The sequence below is a fragment of the Cottoperca gobio genome, chromosome 14 (assembly GCF_900634415.1).
Source record: "Cottoperca gobio chromosome 14, fCotGob3.1, whole genome shotgun sequence".
NCBI lineage: Eukaryota > Metazoa > Chordata > Actinopteri > Perciformes > Bovichtidae > Cottoperca > Cottoperca gobio.
In genome coordinates this window covers 25,487,991-25,506,226 of record NC_041368.1, presented here as the reverse complement: position 1 = coordinate 25,506,226, position 18,236 = coordinate 25,487,991, and the positions used below count along the sequence as shown (strand labels likewise).

Below are 18,236 nucleotides of genomic sequence, written 5' to 3'. Positions count from 1 at the left end.
TATTTTGTAACGAGACACTTTTTATGTCTGTGGAGGAATAAGAAGATTATAATAAACTGTGTGAGTTTTTACCCTGAATTCAGCCTGTCAGGCAGCTGTGACTCCCGACAATAAAACATCTGTACTTTTAATTCTGCAGAGCTCAGTGTGTGATTAGAGCTATAATTAGCACGCTTAATTAGTAGATGTCAAAATGACTGACAGATTGGAGTCCCACCCGAAGCTGTGTGTGTGTGTGTGTGTGTGTGTGTGTGCTGCTCAGGGCGACAAGTGTCAAGACTTTTATCTCGTGTTAAAACGAGGCTGTTAGTCGTCTCTCTTCAGAGCAACACGATCATCAGAGACTTCCTGAACGGGGACATGTGTGTAAGAACAGCGATGTCCGGATCATCGGGTCGGACATCCGACAAGTACAAAGTCCGTCTGACGTCCTTTACAGTCGGGTGTGCAGCGGTAACAAAATGTTTGGTGTATTTTAACGTATCAGGCCAAAATGATAATCCTGATTATTTGAACAGATCGTGTGTAACCCTATAAACGTTGTTTGTAGTTTAGGACGCACTTGATTTGATGTGCAGCGGCGTTTTCCACGAGCGAAGCATTTTAAACATCTCGCAGCTGATCGTAATTAATATTCAATTATTGTGCAAAATATTCAAACTTGTGAAATATAAGCGTAAATATTAATACTGTGGGTCGACGGAGATACAATTATGCGCAAAGCTCTCCCCCCTGTCCTCCACCTGCTTCCCTCCTGACACTGAAATCAACTGTTCACCATCCACATCACTCCCCCCACTAACTCCCCCCCCTCTCCAAATGAAATTCTAACCCTCGTTACCTCTGCCCCCCCACCACCTGCCCTCTGGACCCTGTCCCCTCTCACCTTCTCCAGTCTATCTGACCTTCCTTTTCTCACCATCTCATCAACACTTGAACAACTGGCTGCTTCCCAACAGTCTTAAAGAAGCAGCAGTGAGCCCCCCCCCCCAAAGAAACCCCCACTCACCCCTTCTGAACAGCTACAGTCTCTCTTCTTACATTTCTTTACAAAACACGTGAACGTCTTCAATCAACTCTCGTCTTACCTTCACCAGAACAACCTTCTTGATTCGCACCAATCACTCAGCTGCCTCCTCGCTGTCACTGAGGAACTTCACGCTGCTGGATCAGCACCCCCCACCCCCCCTCATCTGTTCATCCTTCTGGACCTTTCTGCTGCGTTCACACAGTGAACAACCAGATCCTCCTCTACACCCAACTGTCAACTCACCTCCTGGGTCCCCTCCTCTTCACTCTCATGGCTTCTCCTACCACAGCTACGCAGACACTCCCCTGGTCTGAAACCAGGTGGAGACACATTCCTCTGCTGGTCTGTCTGACACCACTTGAAACACACTCTGTACAACATCAGGAGGACACGTGCAGGTATACGTGCATATGTATTATTATGTTTATTATTATGTGTCTTATTATATTTATTTCAGGACAGTTTTAATGTGTTCTCCGTGTCCTCATGAAAAGTCCTTTAATTCAACAGAGACATACCGACCCGCTCACCTCCGTCACACACTGACAGCTCTGACAGCTTAATGACACACACACAGGTCTTTATTAAAAATACTCAAACTGCCACATTTCTTGACCGAGGTCAGCGACGGAGAGATCAAAAGAACAAGAAAATGATTAACTCTGAACACACACACACACACACACACACACAGTTTATCAAATTGCTGTAAAGATATAAAGTGAGGCACAAAGTCAAACACAGAGAGGCATTATTATAATATAATAAAATATCTATACTTAAAAAACAAGTCTGCAAAGTGCTTTACACATATAAAAAGTGAAATTACAGATTAAAATAAATTTAATGTAGTCCGTCCATCCATCGTCCACCGCTTATCCGGGGTCGGGTCGCGGGGGCAGCAGCTCCAGTAAGGAACCCCAATCTTCCCTTCTCCGGGCCACATCCTCCAGCTCCGACTGGGGGATCCTGAGGCGTTCCCAGTGAGGAGATATAATCTCTCCACCGAGTCCTGGGTCTTCCCCGGGGTCTCCTCCCAGCTGGACGTGCCTGGAACACCTCCCTTCTCACCTCTCATCTCATCTCTAAGGGAGACGCCACCCGTCTGAGAAAACCCATTTCGGCCGCTTGTACCCGTGATCTCGTTCTTTCGGTCATGACCCAGCCTTCATGACCATAGGTGAGGGGAGGAACGAAGATCGACCGGTATATTGAGAGCTTTGCCTTCTGGCTCAGCTCTCTTTTCGTCACAACGGTGCGGTAAAGTGACTGTAATACCGCCCCCGCTGCTCCGATTCTCCGGCCAATCTCTCACTCCATCGTCCCCTCACTCGCGAACAAGACCCCGAGGTACTTGAACTCCTTCACTTGGGGTAAGGGCTCATTCCCTACCCGGAGTAGGCAATCCACCGGTTTCCTGCTGAGAGCCATGGCTTCAGATTTAGAGGTGCTGATCCTCATCCCAACCGCTTCACACTCGGCTGCGAACCGATCCGTTGACTGCTGAAGGTCACAGACCGATGACGCCATCAGGACCACATCATCTGCAAAGAGCAGCGATGAGATCCTCACTGAACTGTAAACCCCTCTCCTCCTGACAAATTTGTCAATTGTCAAAATTTGATAATCAATAATATAAATTCACAGCTGTTACGGATTGAACCTTTAAATCCTCAACATGTTGCTGATGGACTTCATTATTCTGAGGTTTAAAGGCATCAGTGTCACCAACAGTATCCTATAAATCTATTATTTAAAGGTTGTTACAGCCTCTGAACCCTGCAGCTTCACAAAATGAAGAACAAAGAGAAAGTTGTTGGAAGCTGGATGTTTTCTCCTCTAGATAGAGCTGCGCTAACTTTCCCCCCCGCTTCTAGTGTTTGTGCTAAGCTAAGCTAACAGCGGTGTCTCCTGACACTAAATGTTCCAGTTTCAGAAGCTCCTGCAGCGAGAGAACAAAAGGATAAAAACTTGGTGTTTTCCAGCCGCGGGGGGCGCGCTGTCCGCTCGTTAGCAGGAGTCCCTCGTTAATACTAATTGAATTAATTAGAGGAGGCCATTAATTGGGCCGTGTGGCTGCAGGGAGCAGAGTCACTTGAGACGCTGCTGAGGTATTAATTATTGATCAATCACCAACTTGTGCACAACATTTGGACGTTTACCTTCATGAAGATAAAACATGATGAAGAGTTCAACAGTGAAACAGAAGAATAATCACTACGTGCACATTTATAACTCAGATTATATTATATAGCACACTGCACTTAATGCTAATTAACGTGTGAATGTAACTGCAAGTTGTTTGTTGTTGCAGCGACAGATTCTGTTAGAAATGTGTAACATTTTATTTTAAGACTTTACGTGAGCACAACCCAAAGAGACGATTCATCCTCGTGTGGAACTGATTCGCGTACCGAATATATCAATAAATGCTCGTACGTCACGCAGCTCGAGGAGACGTACGTAAAATACGCGTTTACTGCAAACTTATAAACTGAGACTCGTCCGCAGGTCTGACGGCGGCGGCGATGACCGAGGCGCTGAAGCTGCAGAAGATGAGGATGATGGGTTTCCACGGCAACAGCGATCACAACAAAACGGAGTTGGAGAACGACGACGCGGGTATGTGTCGCATCATGACAACTTCAATGATGTCAGTTTTTGAACCTCAAACTTATTTGTCTCTCTCTCTTCTTGAGGCGCTGGAGCAGAGAGAGAGAGAGAGAGGGAGAAGGAGGCGGAGAGAGAGGAGGAGAGGAGAGAGAGAGGGAGAGAGGAGAGGAGAGAGAGAGAGAGGAGCGAGAGGCGAGAGCGAGAGAGAGAGAGGAGAGAGAGAGGAGAGGAGGGGGGAGAGGAGAGAGAGGGAGAAGAGAGAGAGAGAGGGAAGGAGAGGGAGAGAGGAAAGAGAGGGGAGAGAGACGAGGCGAGAGAGAGAGCGAGAGAGAGCGGGAGGAGAGAGAGAGGAGAGGAGAGGGAGATAACGAGAGGAGAGAGACGAGGAGGGAGAGGGAGAGGGAGAGAAGGGAGAGAGAAGCGCGAGACAGAGAGAGAGAGCTCGGGGAAGGCGAGAGAGAAGAGGAAGCGAAGGGCCAGAGAGTAGATAGAGAAGAGGGAGAAGAGGAGAGATATCAGAGAGATTCTCTCTAGAGGAGATGATCGGGAGTCTAACGATAGGGTCTCTTTTAGCTAATCTCTCTCTTCTTTTCTCTTATCGTCTCTATTTCTCTTCTCTCTGGTCTAGTCTCTATGTCTCTTTTCTATCTCTCTCTCTTTCTCCTCTCTCTTCTCTTCTCTCTTTTGTTCTCATCTCCTCACTTCTTTATCTTTATCTCTTCTCTCTCTCTCTCTCTCCTCTCTCTATCTCTCTATCGGTGCATGCTGGGAGTTTGGTTGTGTGAGTGAGACGCTGAGCAGGTGCTAATTTGATACTTTCTTTTTCTTACTTTATTTAATAATGGGTTTTGATTTAACTTAGTTCATTGGTGACAGTTTGATTTAGTTTACTTTTTGGTTCGTTTGGGTGGATAGTCGGGGTGCTCTTGGGTGTTTTTCTCCTGCCGGTGTCCTGCCGGCCGGCGTCTGACGTCATGGCAAATGGAGACTATACCAAGCTAACGAGGAAGCACGGGATCAAAATATCAGCCGGCTTCCCGTGTAGCGTTGAGGAGATCGGGTTAGCTGTGGGAGACAAGGTCGAACATGGCAGTGTGAAGTCTCTGGCGCGGATGAACGGGGCAGTTGTCATCTTCCTGGACCAGGTGGAGCGGGTGCACCGCGTCATCGAGACAGGTATTACGGTGAGCGGAGTGTTTGTGCAGGTGATGCCACTCACTCTGCCCGCAACCAAAGTGGTAATATCAAATGTCCCTCCGTTCATAACCGATGAGTTTCTCAGCAGAGAACTATCCAGACACGGGAAAGTTGTTTCCCCGGTAAAAAAGATTCTGTCTGGATGTAAGTCTCAGTTGCTGAAGCACGTAGTGTCTCACCGAAGACAGCTATATATGATACTGAATAACCGAGATGCGGAGCTCAACCTCCGCTTCCACGTTAAAGTAGATGATTATGAATACGTGTTATTTGCAACTTCATCGGTTATGAAATGTTTTGGTTGCGGGGAGGAGGGACACACCGCGAGAGCCTGTCCGAAGCGCGGGGGTCCAGCTCCGCCTGATCCTGGAGGAGCGGCTGCCGCTCCCCCGGCGGGGGGCTCTTCGCCGGGAGAGGCCGCGGCTTCGGAGGAGGGCTCTCCGCTGGGGCGGCCGGTGGCCGCTCCACGCACCGCGCCAGGACGCGCAGCTGCTGTGTCCAGCTTTGTACACGGGATAGGTGGTGTTAATTCACTTGGTGTGGTGGAAAAAAATGGGGAAAAAAAAACAAAAAAACAGGGAGAGGAAGTGCAGGGGGTGTCAGGTGGTATGGGAGGAGAAGAGGTAGAGGAGATAGGTGCTGTAGAAGAGATGGGTGGTGGGGAAGAGGTAGGTGGTACAGAGGAGGTTGGTGAGATGAGAGTAGAAGATTTAAAGGAGGTAAGTGATGTAGCAAAAGAGGGGGGGGATGCAGAGGAGGTGAGTGTAGTAGGAGTAGGAGAGGTAAAGGAGGCAAGTGAGGCAGAGGAGGTGAGTGAGGTAAGGACAGAAGAGGAAAAGGAAGCGGGCGATGTAGTTGAGGAAATGGGTGGTGTAGAAGGAGAGAGGACAGAAAAAATACAGATTCCGTGGAGTGAGCAGGTAGAAGAGGCAGAGATGGAGGAAGAGGTTAAAAAAACAAAACCTGCCACAAAACGAAAAAAGAAAAGTCAGAGTGCATCCAGTGATGCCAAGAATAGTAAAGTCGGGGAGGAAGGACAGACAGGCAGGAAGCAGGGACAGGCAGAAGACAGTGCTAGTGAAGAGGAGTGTGTGTCAGACAGCAGCGACATCCCTGGTTTTACTCTGACCAACAGCCAGAAAACAAAAATGTACTCAGTTGAAATGTTGAAAGTTTTCCTCCAACACACAAAAAACCAACACGGAGTAAAAGTGGAGGATTATTTTCCGGATTTACTCGTTTTTATTAGCTCAAGCAGATTCCATATGAGCCAAAAAGAGTCTGGCCTCATTGAGCAGGAGGTTTATAGATTAAAAAAACTGGTGCTTAAAGTAAAAAAACAAATAAACAGTGATGATGGGGGTCTTAATTAATTAATTTGTTTTTATTTTTTCTTATTTTAACATGTCAGCCATGGATACTTTTAAAGTGGGTGTTTTAAATGTGAACGGAGCCAGAGTTTTTAAAAAAAGGACACAAATTTATGAAACTGCAAAATTAAAACACATTGATGTCCTTTTTTTACAGGAGACGCACAGCAACGGCTCTAACGAGATAGACTGGAGGAGGGAGTGGGAAGGGGAAGTCATTTTAAGCCACAACACATCTCTTAGTGGAGGAGTGGGCTTCCTCTTCTCCAAATCTTTTACTCCAGTCTCACTGGAGGTTGAGCATTTTATCGAGGGGAGGTTGCTTTTAGTAAAAGCCCGGTTTGACCTTTTTAATGCTGTTTTTATAAATGTGTATGCCCCAACAATCGGTGCAGAGAGGAAGTTGTTTTTACAAAAAATTAATGATGTTTTAAATAGCTGTGCCTCGGAGGATTTTTTATTCTTGGGGGGGGATTTTAACTGTACAGAAAATGCTGTTTTAGATCGGAACCACGCAGAGCCGCATCCAGCGTCCCAGCATGTTCTGAGGCAGCTGGTCCGCTCTCATGGTCTGGTGGATGTATGGAGGAGGATGAACGCAGAGGCTAAACAATACACATGGTCCCACTGCAGAGGGAATAGGATTTCCTCTGCCAGGTTAGATCGTATTTATTGTTTTAAACATCATTTTAACATTTTTAAAATGTGTAATATTATACCTGTTGGTTTTACCGATCACTCTTTGCTTTTATGTAATGTTTTTATAAGAAATGTGTTGCCAAGAAGCGCATACTGGCACTTTAACTCAGTTTTAACATTTGATAAAAATTTTAGAGAAGCTTTTATTTATTTCTGGAGTGTTTTTAGGCAAAGGAAGAGTGATTTTAACAGTCTTAGGCAGTGGTGGGACCATGGTAAGACTGAAATTAAAATGCTTTGTCAGCAGCACACCCTCAATGTCACACATGACATCACCAGATCTATGAAAGACCTGGAGGGTGATATAGTGGAACTAGAACAAATAAGTGAGTCCACAAGAGATCGAGGATATATTGAAATCCTCAAAGCAAAAAAAATGGCATTAGCCGACCTGCTAGACGTTAAAGTCCAGGGCGCACTGGTCCGGTCCCGGTTCCAAAACGCCACCGAAATGGATGCTCCATCCAGTTTCTTCTTCGGCCTGGAGAAGAAGAACGGACAGAAGAGGGTAATCCACTCACTGCTCTCAGTCACAGGGCAAGAGATAACGGAACCAAGCCAGATCAGAACACGGGCTGTGAGTTTTTATTCCTCCCTATACTCGAGTGAGTACGAGGGGGAGGAAACGTTTTTAGAGGGGTTTTTAGGGGGACTACCTCAGGTAGCAGAGCAAACCAACTCACAGCTGGAGGGGCCGTTGACCACACGGGAGCTACAGGCTGCTCTGCAAAAAATGCAAGGACGGCGGGCTCCCGGCATCGACGGCCTCACTGTTGAGTTTTTTAAAGCATATTGGGACATTTTAGCAACAGATCTTTTAGATGTTTTTAACGAGAGTCTGGCCTCTGGTTCCATGCCGATGTCCTGCCGCAGGGCCGTGATAACGCTCCTGCCCAAGAAAGGAAACCTGCAGGACATCGGAAACTGGCGCCCTGTGTCTTTGCTGTGTGTGGATTACAAGCTTCTGTCCAAAGCTCTGGCCACCAGGCTGGGGGGGGCTATGGAGCAGGTCATCCACCGGGACCAGACCTACTGTGTGCCCGGCAGGTCCATGGTAGACAATGTCTACCTAATTCGAGATGTTTTGGAGGTCTCCAGCTCATTGGGCTTTGATACTGGTCTGATTTCTCTAGACCAGGAAAAGGCCTTTGACCGCGTTGAACACAACTTCCTCTGGAAAGTAATGGAGAAGTTTGGGTTCAGCGCTGGTTTCATAGGCAAGATCAAGGTGTTGTACAGTGAAGTTGAGAGTGTGCTGAAGTTTAATGGTACTCTGTGTGCTCCTTTTAGAGTGTGTAGAGGGGTCCGGCAGGGCTGTGCTCTGTCGGGGATGCTCTATGCGCTCTCCCTGGAACCTCTCCTCTGCAAAATACGCTCCAGCCTACAAGGTCTGGTTTTACCTGGTTTTAATAGCAGATTTTTTTTATCCGCATACGCAGATGATATTATTGTTTTTATTAAAAGCCAGAGAGATGCGGACATTTTAACAGATATAGTTTTAGTGTAACATCGGCAGCGAAGGTAAATTGGAAGAAAAGTGAGGCCCTCGCTGTCGGGGAGTGGCGTGGCGGTCTCCCAGTTCTTCCCCAGAGCCTCACCTGGAGAACTGACGGCCTGAAATATCTCGGAGTATTTGTAGGAAAAGAAATTATTGTCCAGAAGAACTGGGAGAACGTCACAGAAAAGATTCAGGGAAAGCTTTCCAAGTGGAAGTGGCTGCTCCCTCAGATGTCTTTTAAAGGTAGGGTTTTGGTTTTAAACAACCTTGTAGCATCCCAATTGTGGCACCGTCTGACCTGTGTAGACCCTCCCTCTGGCCTTTTAGCAAAACTGCAGAAAGAAATGGTAGATTTTTTTTGGGATGGTCTACACTGGGTGCCACAGGGGGTGCTGTTTTTATCCAGAGAGGAGGGGGGACAGGGCCTTGTCCACCTGGCCAGCCGAACAGCCACTTTTAGACTTCAGTTTTTACAAAAATATCTTACCGGCCCGGCTGATTTGGTGTGGAGAGATGTGACCAGCTGCATTCTCAGACGTGTAAATAACCTGGGGCTGGATGCTGCTCTGTTTTTAACTGATTCTAATTTTTTAAAGTTAAATGGGCTGCCTCCGTTTTATCAGGGTGTTTTTAAGTCTTGGGCCCTTTTTAATCATAAAAGGTGTCCAATGTCGGACTCTCTGCACTGGTTGTTGAAGGAGCCTTTAATTTACAGAGCCAGGCTGGACGTCAGCAGCAGCAGCACACCCAGCCTGATGGTGGCGCTCTGCAGGTCCAGAACCCTGTGCCTGCAGCAACTGGTGGATGCAGTGGGGCCGGCGCTGAGTGATGCCCGAGCCCTGGGCTTGCTGCTGGGTCTGACCTCCGTTCGAGTGGCTGAGAGGATTCTGGAGCTGTGGAACCAGAGGCTATCGGGGAAGGAGAAAAGAATAATAAAAGACTACAGTGACGGGAAGGCTTCTCCAGACCCAGCAGACCCTTTTCCAGAGATCAACCTGAGCCCAGGGCTGGGAGAACTGACCGGTCCCCTGCTCAAGGTCATTAACCCGGCAGGACTGACGCTGCACAGAGCCGACAAAAAGACTCTATATATGAACTGTGTCAAAAGCATCCACAAGAAAGGCCTGTGCAGCAGACCCTTCACTGTGTGGAGCAACAGACTGGGTTCAGGAAGTGGACCAAGCCCACAGTGGGGGTCTTTTTACAAACCTCCCCTCAAAAAGCGGACAGCCGACCTCCAGTGGAGGATTTTACATGGTGCCATCGCTTGTAACGCTTTTATCGCCGTTATTAATCCCGCTGTTTTTAACAAATGCCCTTTCTGCAACCTGCGTGAGACTGTATTCCATGTTTTTACTGAGTGTAAGAGACTCACAGAGTTCTTCTCTCTTTTAACATTGGTTTTTAGTCTTTTTAACGTAGTTTTTACCGAGAGTGTTTTTATCATGGGAGCTGCCTACAAAAAAGACAACAAAGAAAAGTGGCAGCTCCTAAATTTCCTCTCGGGAGAGGCAAAAATGGCCATATACATTAGCAGGAAAAACAGAGTTGAGAACAGAGAGGGGCAGGAGGCCAAGACAGTGTGGCTGTGCAATATCAGGGCAAGACTCTGGCTCGATTTTAGGTTTCACAAACATACCGGGGATCTCGACACTTTTAAAGAACGTTGGTGTTTTAAAAATATTATCTGCACTGTGAACAATGAATGTTTACACTTTGCACAGGTTTTTATTGGATAATTTTTATATATTTATAGAGTTGTTATTTATAAATATATATTTTTTGATATGATAATATGATTTTTCGTTACACTTTATGAGTAAACTGTTTGTTTTAAGAATATGTAAATAAAGTGTTTTTGAAAAATCAAAAAAAAAATCTCTTTCTCCTCTCTCTCTCTCTCTCTCTCTTTCTCCTCTCTATTCTCTCTCTTTCTCCTCTCTCTCTCTCTCTTTCTCCTCTCTCTCTTCTCTCTCTCTTTCTCTTTCTCCTCTCTCTCCTCTCTGTCTTTCTCCTCTCTCTCTCTTTCTCTTTCTCCTCTCTCCCCTCTCTCTCTTTCTCCTCTCTCTCTCTCTTTCTCCTCTCTATTCTCTCTCTTTCTCCTCTCTCTCCTCTCTGTCTTTCTCCTCTCTCTCTCTCCTCACTTTCTCCTCTCTCTCCTCCTCTCCTCGCCCCCCCTTGCAGTAGGCAGTGAAGGATCATGGGAGAAGGAGCAGCGCCTCCTCTCTTCCTCGGCTGCAGCGCCTCCTGCTGGCTCGGCCTCTCTGCATCTCAACACTCTGCAGCAACACAGCGCGCTATTGGCCAACCGTGAGTCACAGCTCTGCTCTGATTGGATAACTAAATGGCTTTTTTTATTGCTAGCTTAGCATCGTAGCATACTTCTGAATCCTCAGGTCTGTCGGACTTTCCTTTTATGGTCATGCCACACCCCCTCCTCCCTGTGGGCCTGCCCCCTGCCAGCATCGCCATGGCAATGAACCAGATGAGTCATCTGAGCGGTTTGGCAAACATGGCCGCCGTGTCACATTTTCACACAGAAGACAGCAAGGTGACAGCAAGCTACCATGCTAACAGTACACTGATGTTAACACTGACACTGTCCTATATTAAAAGCTCTAATGCTCTAATAGAGCTAATGCTAACAGTGCTATTGATAATAGCTCTAATGCTAACTGTGCTAATGCTAACTCTCCTCTGTGTTTAGGAGTCTCCTCCTGGAAGCCCCTCCCCCTGCCCCTCCCTTAATGACGATGAGCTCCGCCCCCGAGAGCCAACCAGCCGATCCCCTTCCAGATCCTCTTCCTCCTCCTCCTCCTCCTCCTCCTCGCCTCCTCCTGCAGCATACACACCGGAGCTCGGTCAGCACACACAACGTTAACGTTTTGTAGATAAAAAAATATATTTTTATGATATTTAATAAATATACTAACATGTGTCCAACGGGGAAGACAGCTGCTGCACCAGGTGCGCCCGTCTGTTCGGGACATTGTAGGTAAGAATAATACTAATTATGGAGCCTGAGGTGGAAGATATTTTCTGAGGAGAAAGTCAGAATTATCCAGATTAAAGTGTTTAAACCAATTTTGCGACTTCAATCTCAGAATTTCTGACTTTTTTCTTGAAAATGTACTGACTGACTTTATACTCAGAGAATATTCAAGTTGTTTTATTTGAAGTTTACCACATTAACTTCCTCCCCGACTCTGTAATGAATTAATGTTCTAACTACAATGGCCAACGGCCCTTATTCGCCGTCTTTAGCAGCAGACGTCTAGAGACAGAAACACTGGATTATAATCCTGCATTTCCCTGGAGAATAACTTGTGTTGTGATCCACAGACGTGGAGATCGCAGAGCGACACAACAACTTTAAAAAGCTGCTGAAGGGAAAAGGTGAGCAGGTTTAAGGACAGACGGTCACAGCTGCGTGTTTTATTAACAAACCGACTCAGAACATTTCTTATTCTCTGACTTCTGCTTCAGAAATGTTTTGTTTTCTAACATGCTGTTAAAAACTGTGGAGCCGAGTTTCCTCTTCATCACCAGTGACACAGTTTATCCTGGTGACGTGTGAGAAGTGTTAGAGAAGGAAGATCAAAAAATAATATATATAATAATGATAAATAATAGAAACACACACAGATCATGAACAATACAAACAGGAAGCTTTTCTCCACCTTTTGTAAAACCTCTTTAAATATTAAAGGTTGTTTGTTGACGTTTCTCTCTACCTGCAGATGACAGCCTAATGCCCCTCCCCCTTCTCAAACCAACCTATGAGAAGCTGCCGCTTACCTCAAACAACCACCCAAGCCCCGCCTTCGCTCCGTTCCTATTGGCTGAGGGTCTGTCGTCCATGGAGACGCTGCTGACCAACATACAGGTGACAGAGTAACGATAATGCTGTTCTCACCGAACTCAAAGTGAAAAACCAGGTTTAACAGATTTAGCTATTGCCGTTTTTTGCATCGACTCCAAAATGGTGGAACGACCTCCCCATTGATGTCAGGACAGCAGACAGTCTTCACACCTTCCGCCACAGACTGGAAACTCACCTGTTTCGATTGCACCTCGAGGAATGAAGAAAACTAAATAACTGTTCTTTGTATGTTGCACTTGTATTGGTTTGGCTTATTTATAGCATTTTTTGTACGTCGCTTTGGACAAAGGCGTCAGCTAAATGAACTGTAATTAATTTAACCAAACAAAAATGAGCATATATTGAGTGAACACACCATAACGTAGAGACATAACGTGGAGACATAACGTGGAGACATAACGTAGAGACATAACGTGGAGACATAACGTGGAGACATAACGTGGAGACATAACGTGGAGACATAACGTGGAGACATAACGTAGAGATAACGTAGAGACATAACGTGGAGACATAACGTAGAGACCATAACGTGGAGACATAACGTGGAGACATAACGTAGAGACATAACGTAGAGACCATAACGTGGAGACATAACGTGGAGACATAACGTGGAGACATAACGTAGAGACATAACGTGGAGACATAACGTGGAGACATAACGTAGAGACCATAACGTGGAGACATAACGTAGAGACCATAACGTGGAGACATAACGTGGAGACATAATGTAGAGACATAACGTGGAGACATAACGTAGAGACCATAACGTGGAGACATAACGTGGAGACATAACGTAGAGACATAACGTAGAGACATAACGTAGAGACCATAACGTAGAGACATAACGTAGAGGACATAACGTGGAGACATAACGTAGAGACCATAACGTAGAGACATAACGTAGAGACCATAACGTAGAGACCATAACGTAGAGACATAACGTGGAGACATAACCTGGAGACATAACGTAAAGACATAACGTAGAGACATAACGTAGAGACCATAACGTAGAGACCATAACGTAGAGACATAACGTAGAGACATAACGTAGAGACATAACCTGGAGACATAACGTAGAGACATAACGTAGAGACATAACGTGGAGACATAACGTAGAGACCATAACGTAGAGACATAACGTAGAGACCATAACGTAGAGACATAACGTAGAGACATAACCTGGAGACATAACGTAGAGACCATAACGTAGAGACATAACGTAGAGACATAACGTAGAGACATAACGTAGAGACTTAACGTAGAGACATAACGTAGAGACCATAACGTAGAGACATAACGTAGAGACCATAACGTAGAGACATAACGTAGAGACGATAATGTAGAAACATAACGTAGAGACATAACGTAGAGACCATAACGTAGAGGCCATAACGTAGAGACCATAACGTAGAGACATAACGTAGAGACTTAACGTAGAGACATAACGTAGCGACCATAACGTAGAGACATAACGTAGAGACCATAACGTAGACAAGATACTGTAGAGACATAACGTAGAGACCATAACGTAGAGACATAACGTAGAGACATAACGTAGAGGCTTAACGTAGAGACATAACGTAGAGACATAACGTAGAGACATAACGTAGAGGCTTAACGTAGAGACATAACGTAGAGACATAACGTAGAGACCATAACGTAGAGACATAACGTAGAGACATAACGTAGACAAGATACTGTAGAGACCTATCATAGAGACAATAACGTAGACAAAACAACGTAAACACAATAACGTAGAGACGTAACTACAGACAGTATCATGTAGCGTGTCGCAGCCTGATGAACCCTGCGTGTCCTCAGGGTCTCCTGAAGGTGGCGGTGCAGAGCGCTCGCTCTCAGGACAAACACAGCCAGCTGGAGAGGAAGGAGCTGAAACTGGAGCTGCAGAGAGAGAAGGACGCGAGACAGACGCTGCAGAGACAGCTGAGCTCCGAGCTGCAGACCAGAGGTGAGCGAACAGACACTTATTATGGTCTGTAGTCTCATTATTATGGTCTGTTGTGTTATTATTATGGTCTGTTGTCGTCAGTGTCGATCCAGAAGAGGCTGAAGAAGGAGAAGAAAGCGAAGAGGAAGCTTCAGGACGCCTTGGACTTCGAGTCGCGGCGCAGGGAGCAGGTGGAGCGGGCGCTCACAGGTCATCACTCTTCTTCTACTCTTTCTATTTCTGTCCTCGTCCCACAACACAAAGAGTTTAAAAATCATAAATATTCAAACCTGCACTTTAATTAAAGTACACAAGTAAAGTAAAAGTTCTTACTGTATGTAATTATTGTTATTTATAGTACTTTTACATGAAATATTTTAACGAGCTAGTTTTATCGGTTTATAGTGTTGGATAATGTATTTTATGAGATAATTGTTGGTTTTATGTTTAAAATGTAGTCGAGTAGAAGTATGAAGCTTGAAGTTATTGTTCTGCACTTAAAGGATTTCACCTGTTCCTGCAGGATTCTTTCTGTTCGGCGTTTTATCCTCAGGATTGTTTGTATTTATTGTTGCTTTGGACAAAAGCGTCAGATAAATGAACTGTAATGTGATGTAAAGTATGAATCAGAACGAAAGTATTTAAGTAAAGTACAAGTACGTACGTTTTTTCTATAGTTAATGTAAAGTGTTCCATGTAAAGTGAGTTTGTTATTGTTGTTCTCATTTTTAGTTTAACAAACATTAGCTAACAGCACAGGGATGCGTGGCGTGGCGCGGGGAGATTGCGTGCACGTGCGTGGTGCGGTTTCTATTTAGTTCTCCCCTGTCCTTTCTTCCGCCCTGTAGGTGTGTGTGCACGTGTGTGTGTCAGCTGCGAAGCCCCGCCCTTCGCAAAACGGAGCGAAGGAGAGAATGTGAATGCGCAAAGTAGACAGTACAAACTGAAACGTGCACATTAATGACATCAATAGCATCAGCGTTTAGTTTATTTAATAAAAGAGACCTGTCAATGTGAAAATTAAAAAAATAATATATTTTTTATTCGAGGGAAAAAAAAAAACCCTTGAATTTCAGGCAGAGCGCTGGGTTCTGTTGGCGGGGGAAACACTGGTGCTAACCTACATTAGCATGGTGCTAACGTGGAGTGTGTTTCAGATGCAGTGATTCCTGACAGTGAACTGGAGAACAAACAGCAGGAGAACTCTGCAGCTCAAGGTAACTGAAAACACACATCTTATATTTTATATACAGTATTATTATTATTATTATTATTATTATTATTATTATTATTATTATGAACAGCCAACAGCAGTTTGCGCTATGAAATTTGCTTTCTTATTTTCTTATAAATCCATTTTATATGAAAGTGAATATCTTGAACATTTTATAGAACACACCGTTAATAATCTGCAGATTAATGAATCAAACGTCTGCAGACGTTCTGTCACTTCAAATAATGTGTCGCTTTTTCTTGATTCAATTTCACAGTGGACACACACAATCACAAACTACACAGCAGAACACACACACATGGACGGTGTGTGTGTGTGACATGATAATAAGATTCATTCATCAAAGCAGCGACGTGTGTGTGTTGATGTTTTTTTCAGTTTCACTTGAGAGACATTTATTTTTAAAAGTTCTTCTTAGAGACAAACAGCCTGAGCATCTGCAGGACACAGACAGGTGGAATCTGTCTGTCTGTCCTGCAGGACACAGACAGGTCAATAACTGAAGACAGGATTTAGTTTTGTTTTTCTTTGGATCAAAAATAAATCTGAGATGAAACTGAATTAAATTGAAACCTTTGTTTTTCTGCAGAGAATCGACCCTTCATCAAACCCCCGCTGCTCTTCTGAAGGAGGGGCGGAGTCACACCTGCGGGAGGGGATCACACCTGTGGGGGGAGTCACATGTATTCAATTTTTCTTTTTCGTGTTTAGTAGTTTAGAAATCGCGATTCCGTTGGGGACGAACAAAGATATCTTTGCTGAAACATTTCCGTTTTTTTATGAAAGATAATCAAGAAGTTTTCTGATTTTGCCGAGTGAAGCAACTTAACGAGCTCTGAGGTTCAACGAGTAAAGAACCACAGCATGTACTGACGTCACAGACGGGGCGTGGTCTGCTTAATGAGCTCCGGCCCCTAACGAAGCAGCAGTAACAGCTGGTAGTTCTGTTTTTATTTCAATAAACTGCTGTTTTATTATTATTATTATTTTAAAATGTAAATGTTTGAGGAGCTCGACGCTGTAACGAGTTTGTATAATTAAAGAATCACATTTTTGATTTCTATCATTCTGCGCTGTTCATTAAGAGAAAGTGTTAATGTTTGAATCTAAACTGCAGTTTGTTTAATAACTCGTCTTCCTGTTTAATTAAACCTGAAACACTAAAATCTGTTGATATTAAAATGTTTAAAACTTCTTCTGCCTCCTTTATATGTAAATTAATCGAAAGGTTTCACAGCGAACAGAAACAACAAGAAATAATCTTAGAACTCAAATTCATCTTTTGGCTGTTTTCCTTTGTTCTTCACACACACACACACACACACACAGTTAACTCTGACCTTTCTGCAGTGATGGAGTGTGTGTGCTGACATTAACCTGCTGTGTTTTAGCCCAGTTTTCTCTCCACACACTTTGTTCCACAGCGACCCAGTTAAGTAAATGAGAACTTCAGGTCACCTTTTGGCTTCATCGCCTTACACACACACACACCTAACTGCGTGTGTGTGTGTGATGTGCTGAATGTGACTTTATATATATATATATACTTATATTTATATATATTTATATTTATATATATATTTATATTTATTTATATATATATATATATATATATATATTTATATATAAATGGCTGTTTCATCATTTGGGTTCTATGTTTGTATTGAATTTTAAACTACAAATGTTTAGCTATATATAATGGCTCACGTCATTCACGCTTTTATATTTAAACTGAGCCTGAAGTTCTAAATAAAAATATAAAGTCTGCAGCACCTGAATATTAAATATTCAGTTCATCAAATTAAAAGACAAAAGCAGTCAAACTTTGTCTTTGATGTTGAAAAAAGAACTTCCTGGGGGGGGGGGGGGGGATTGGGGGGGCACTGAGGCCTCGTTTGCATCTTCAGAAACATCTCCATATTCATCAGTCGGGCTGTCCGTCAACACACACACACACACACACACACACACACGCGGTAATTAACAAACACTCGTTAGCGCTGTTGATGCTAATTTGGAGGATTAATAAATCCAGTTGTCCGTCAGTTAAACACGTTTCTGTCAACAACAAACAGTTTGATCTCTTAACGAGCAGCTGAGCCTTAACAAGCTCAGCTGCTCCTGAACAACAGACGCTCCTTAACGAGATCAACAAACACTAATTATTACAAACATACTGCCACACACACACCTTAATCAGCTGATGTTGACTTTGTAAACAGAATCTCAGTCTTAATCTGAAGTTGAACTTTGTTCTAGTTTGTAGAATCCCTGATATTAATAAAAAGAAACAAAGGAAAACCTGAAAAACATGAATCCTAACATCATGGAGTCGAACAACTCCTTAATAAACTCTTAACCCTTTAACACCTAAGCCTAAAAAGCCTCAACATTTTCGTCCTGGACTTTTTTGCTTATTTTGACGATAAAAAGGTCAGAAAATGTCCTGTGAGTAAGTGCTGTTGCCCATTTTCCAACAATACCTGGAACTTTCCATATCTGGCAGTCATTTACAATTTGTTGCATGTTATGAGAGTGTAATAACAGTTTAAAATGAAGAGAAACACAAAAGCGGAATTTGAGTTTAGTGGTTTAGTGAACAGAAAACACAGCAAATGTACATGAATAAGAGATTTAACATGTTACATTTGAAGTTTGAAATGTATACAACTATATCCAGTAAATGTTTTGAGTCTTTTACTCTTACATCAGCAAAAACAGGCCATAAAATGGAAAATATGTCCAGGCGTTTTTCCCCACACAG

At 44.1% G+C, this 18,236-nt stretch overlaps 1 protein-coding gene across 2 annotated transcripts in view; it reads left to right on the top strand.

Moving 5' to 3' along the window:
* LOC115018965 (dachshund homolog 2-like) overlaps positions 1–16,649 on the top strand; it is a 32,525-nt gene extending 15,876 nt beyond the window's left edge. Inside the window, exons 3-12 of one of the 2 annotated variants that reach the window (XM_029448250.1) lie at positions 3,542–3,652; positions 10,592–10,717; positions 10,804–10,958; positions 11,115–11,268; positions 11,750–11,803; positions 12,148–12,293; positions 14,124–14,259; positions 14,341–14,448; positions 15,396–15,455; positions 16,062–16,649. In XM_029448250.1, the coding sequence (XP_029304110.1) occupies positions 3,542–3,652; positions 10,592–10,717; positions 10,804–10,958; positions 11,115–11,268; positions 11,750–11,803; positions 12,148–12,293; positions 14,124–14,259; positions 14,341–14,448; positions 15,396–15,455; positions 16,062–16,099 (1,088 nt within the window). In that variant the 3' untranslated portion in view covers positions 16,100–16,649. Of the gene's footprint in view, positions 1–3,541; positions 3,653–10,591; positions 10,718–10,803; positions 10,959–11,114; positions 11,269–11,749; positions 11,804–12,147; positions 12,294–14,111; positions 14,260–14,340; positions 14,449–15,395; positions 15,456–16,061 lie in introns of both variants that reach the window. The other variant, XM_029448249.1, reaches the window with a different exon arrangement.
* The last annotated feature ends 1,587 nt before the right edge of the window (positions 16,650–18,236 follow it).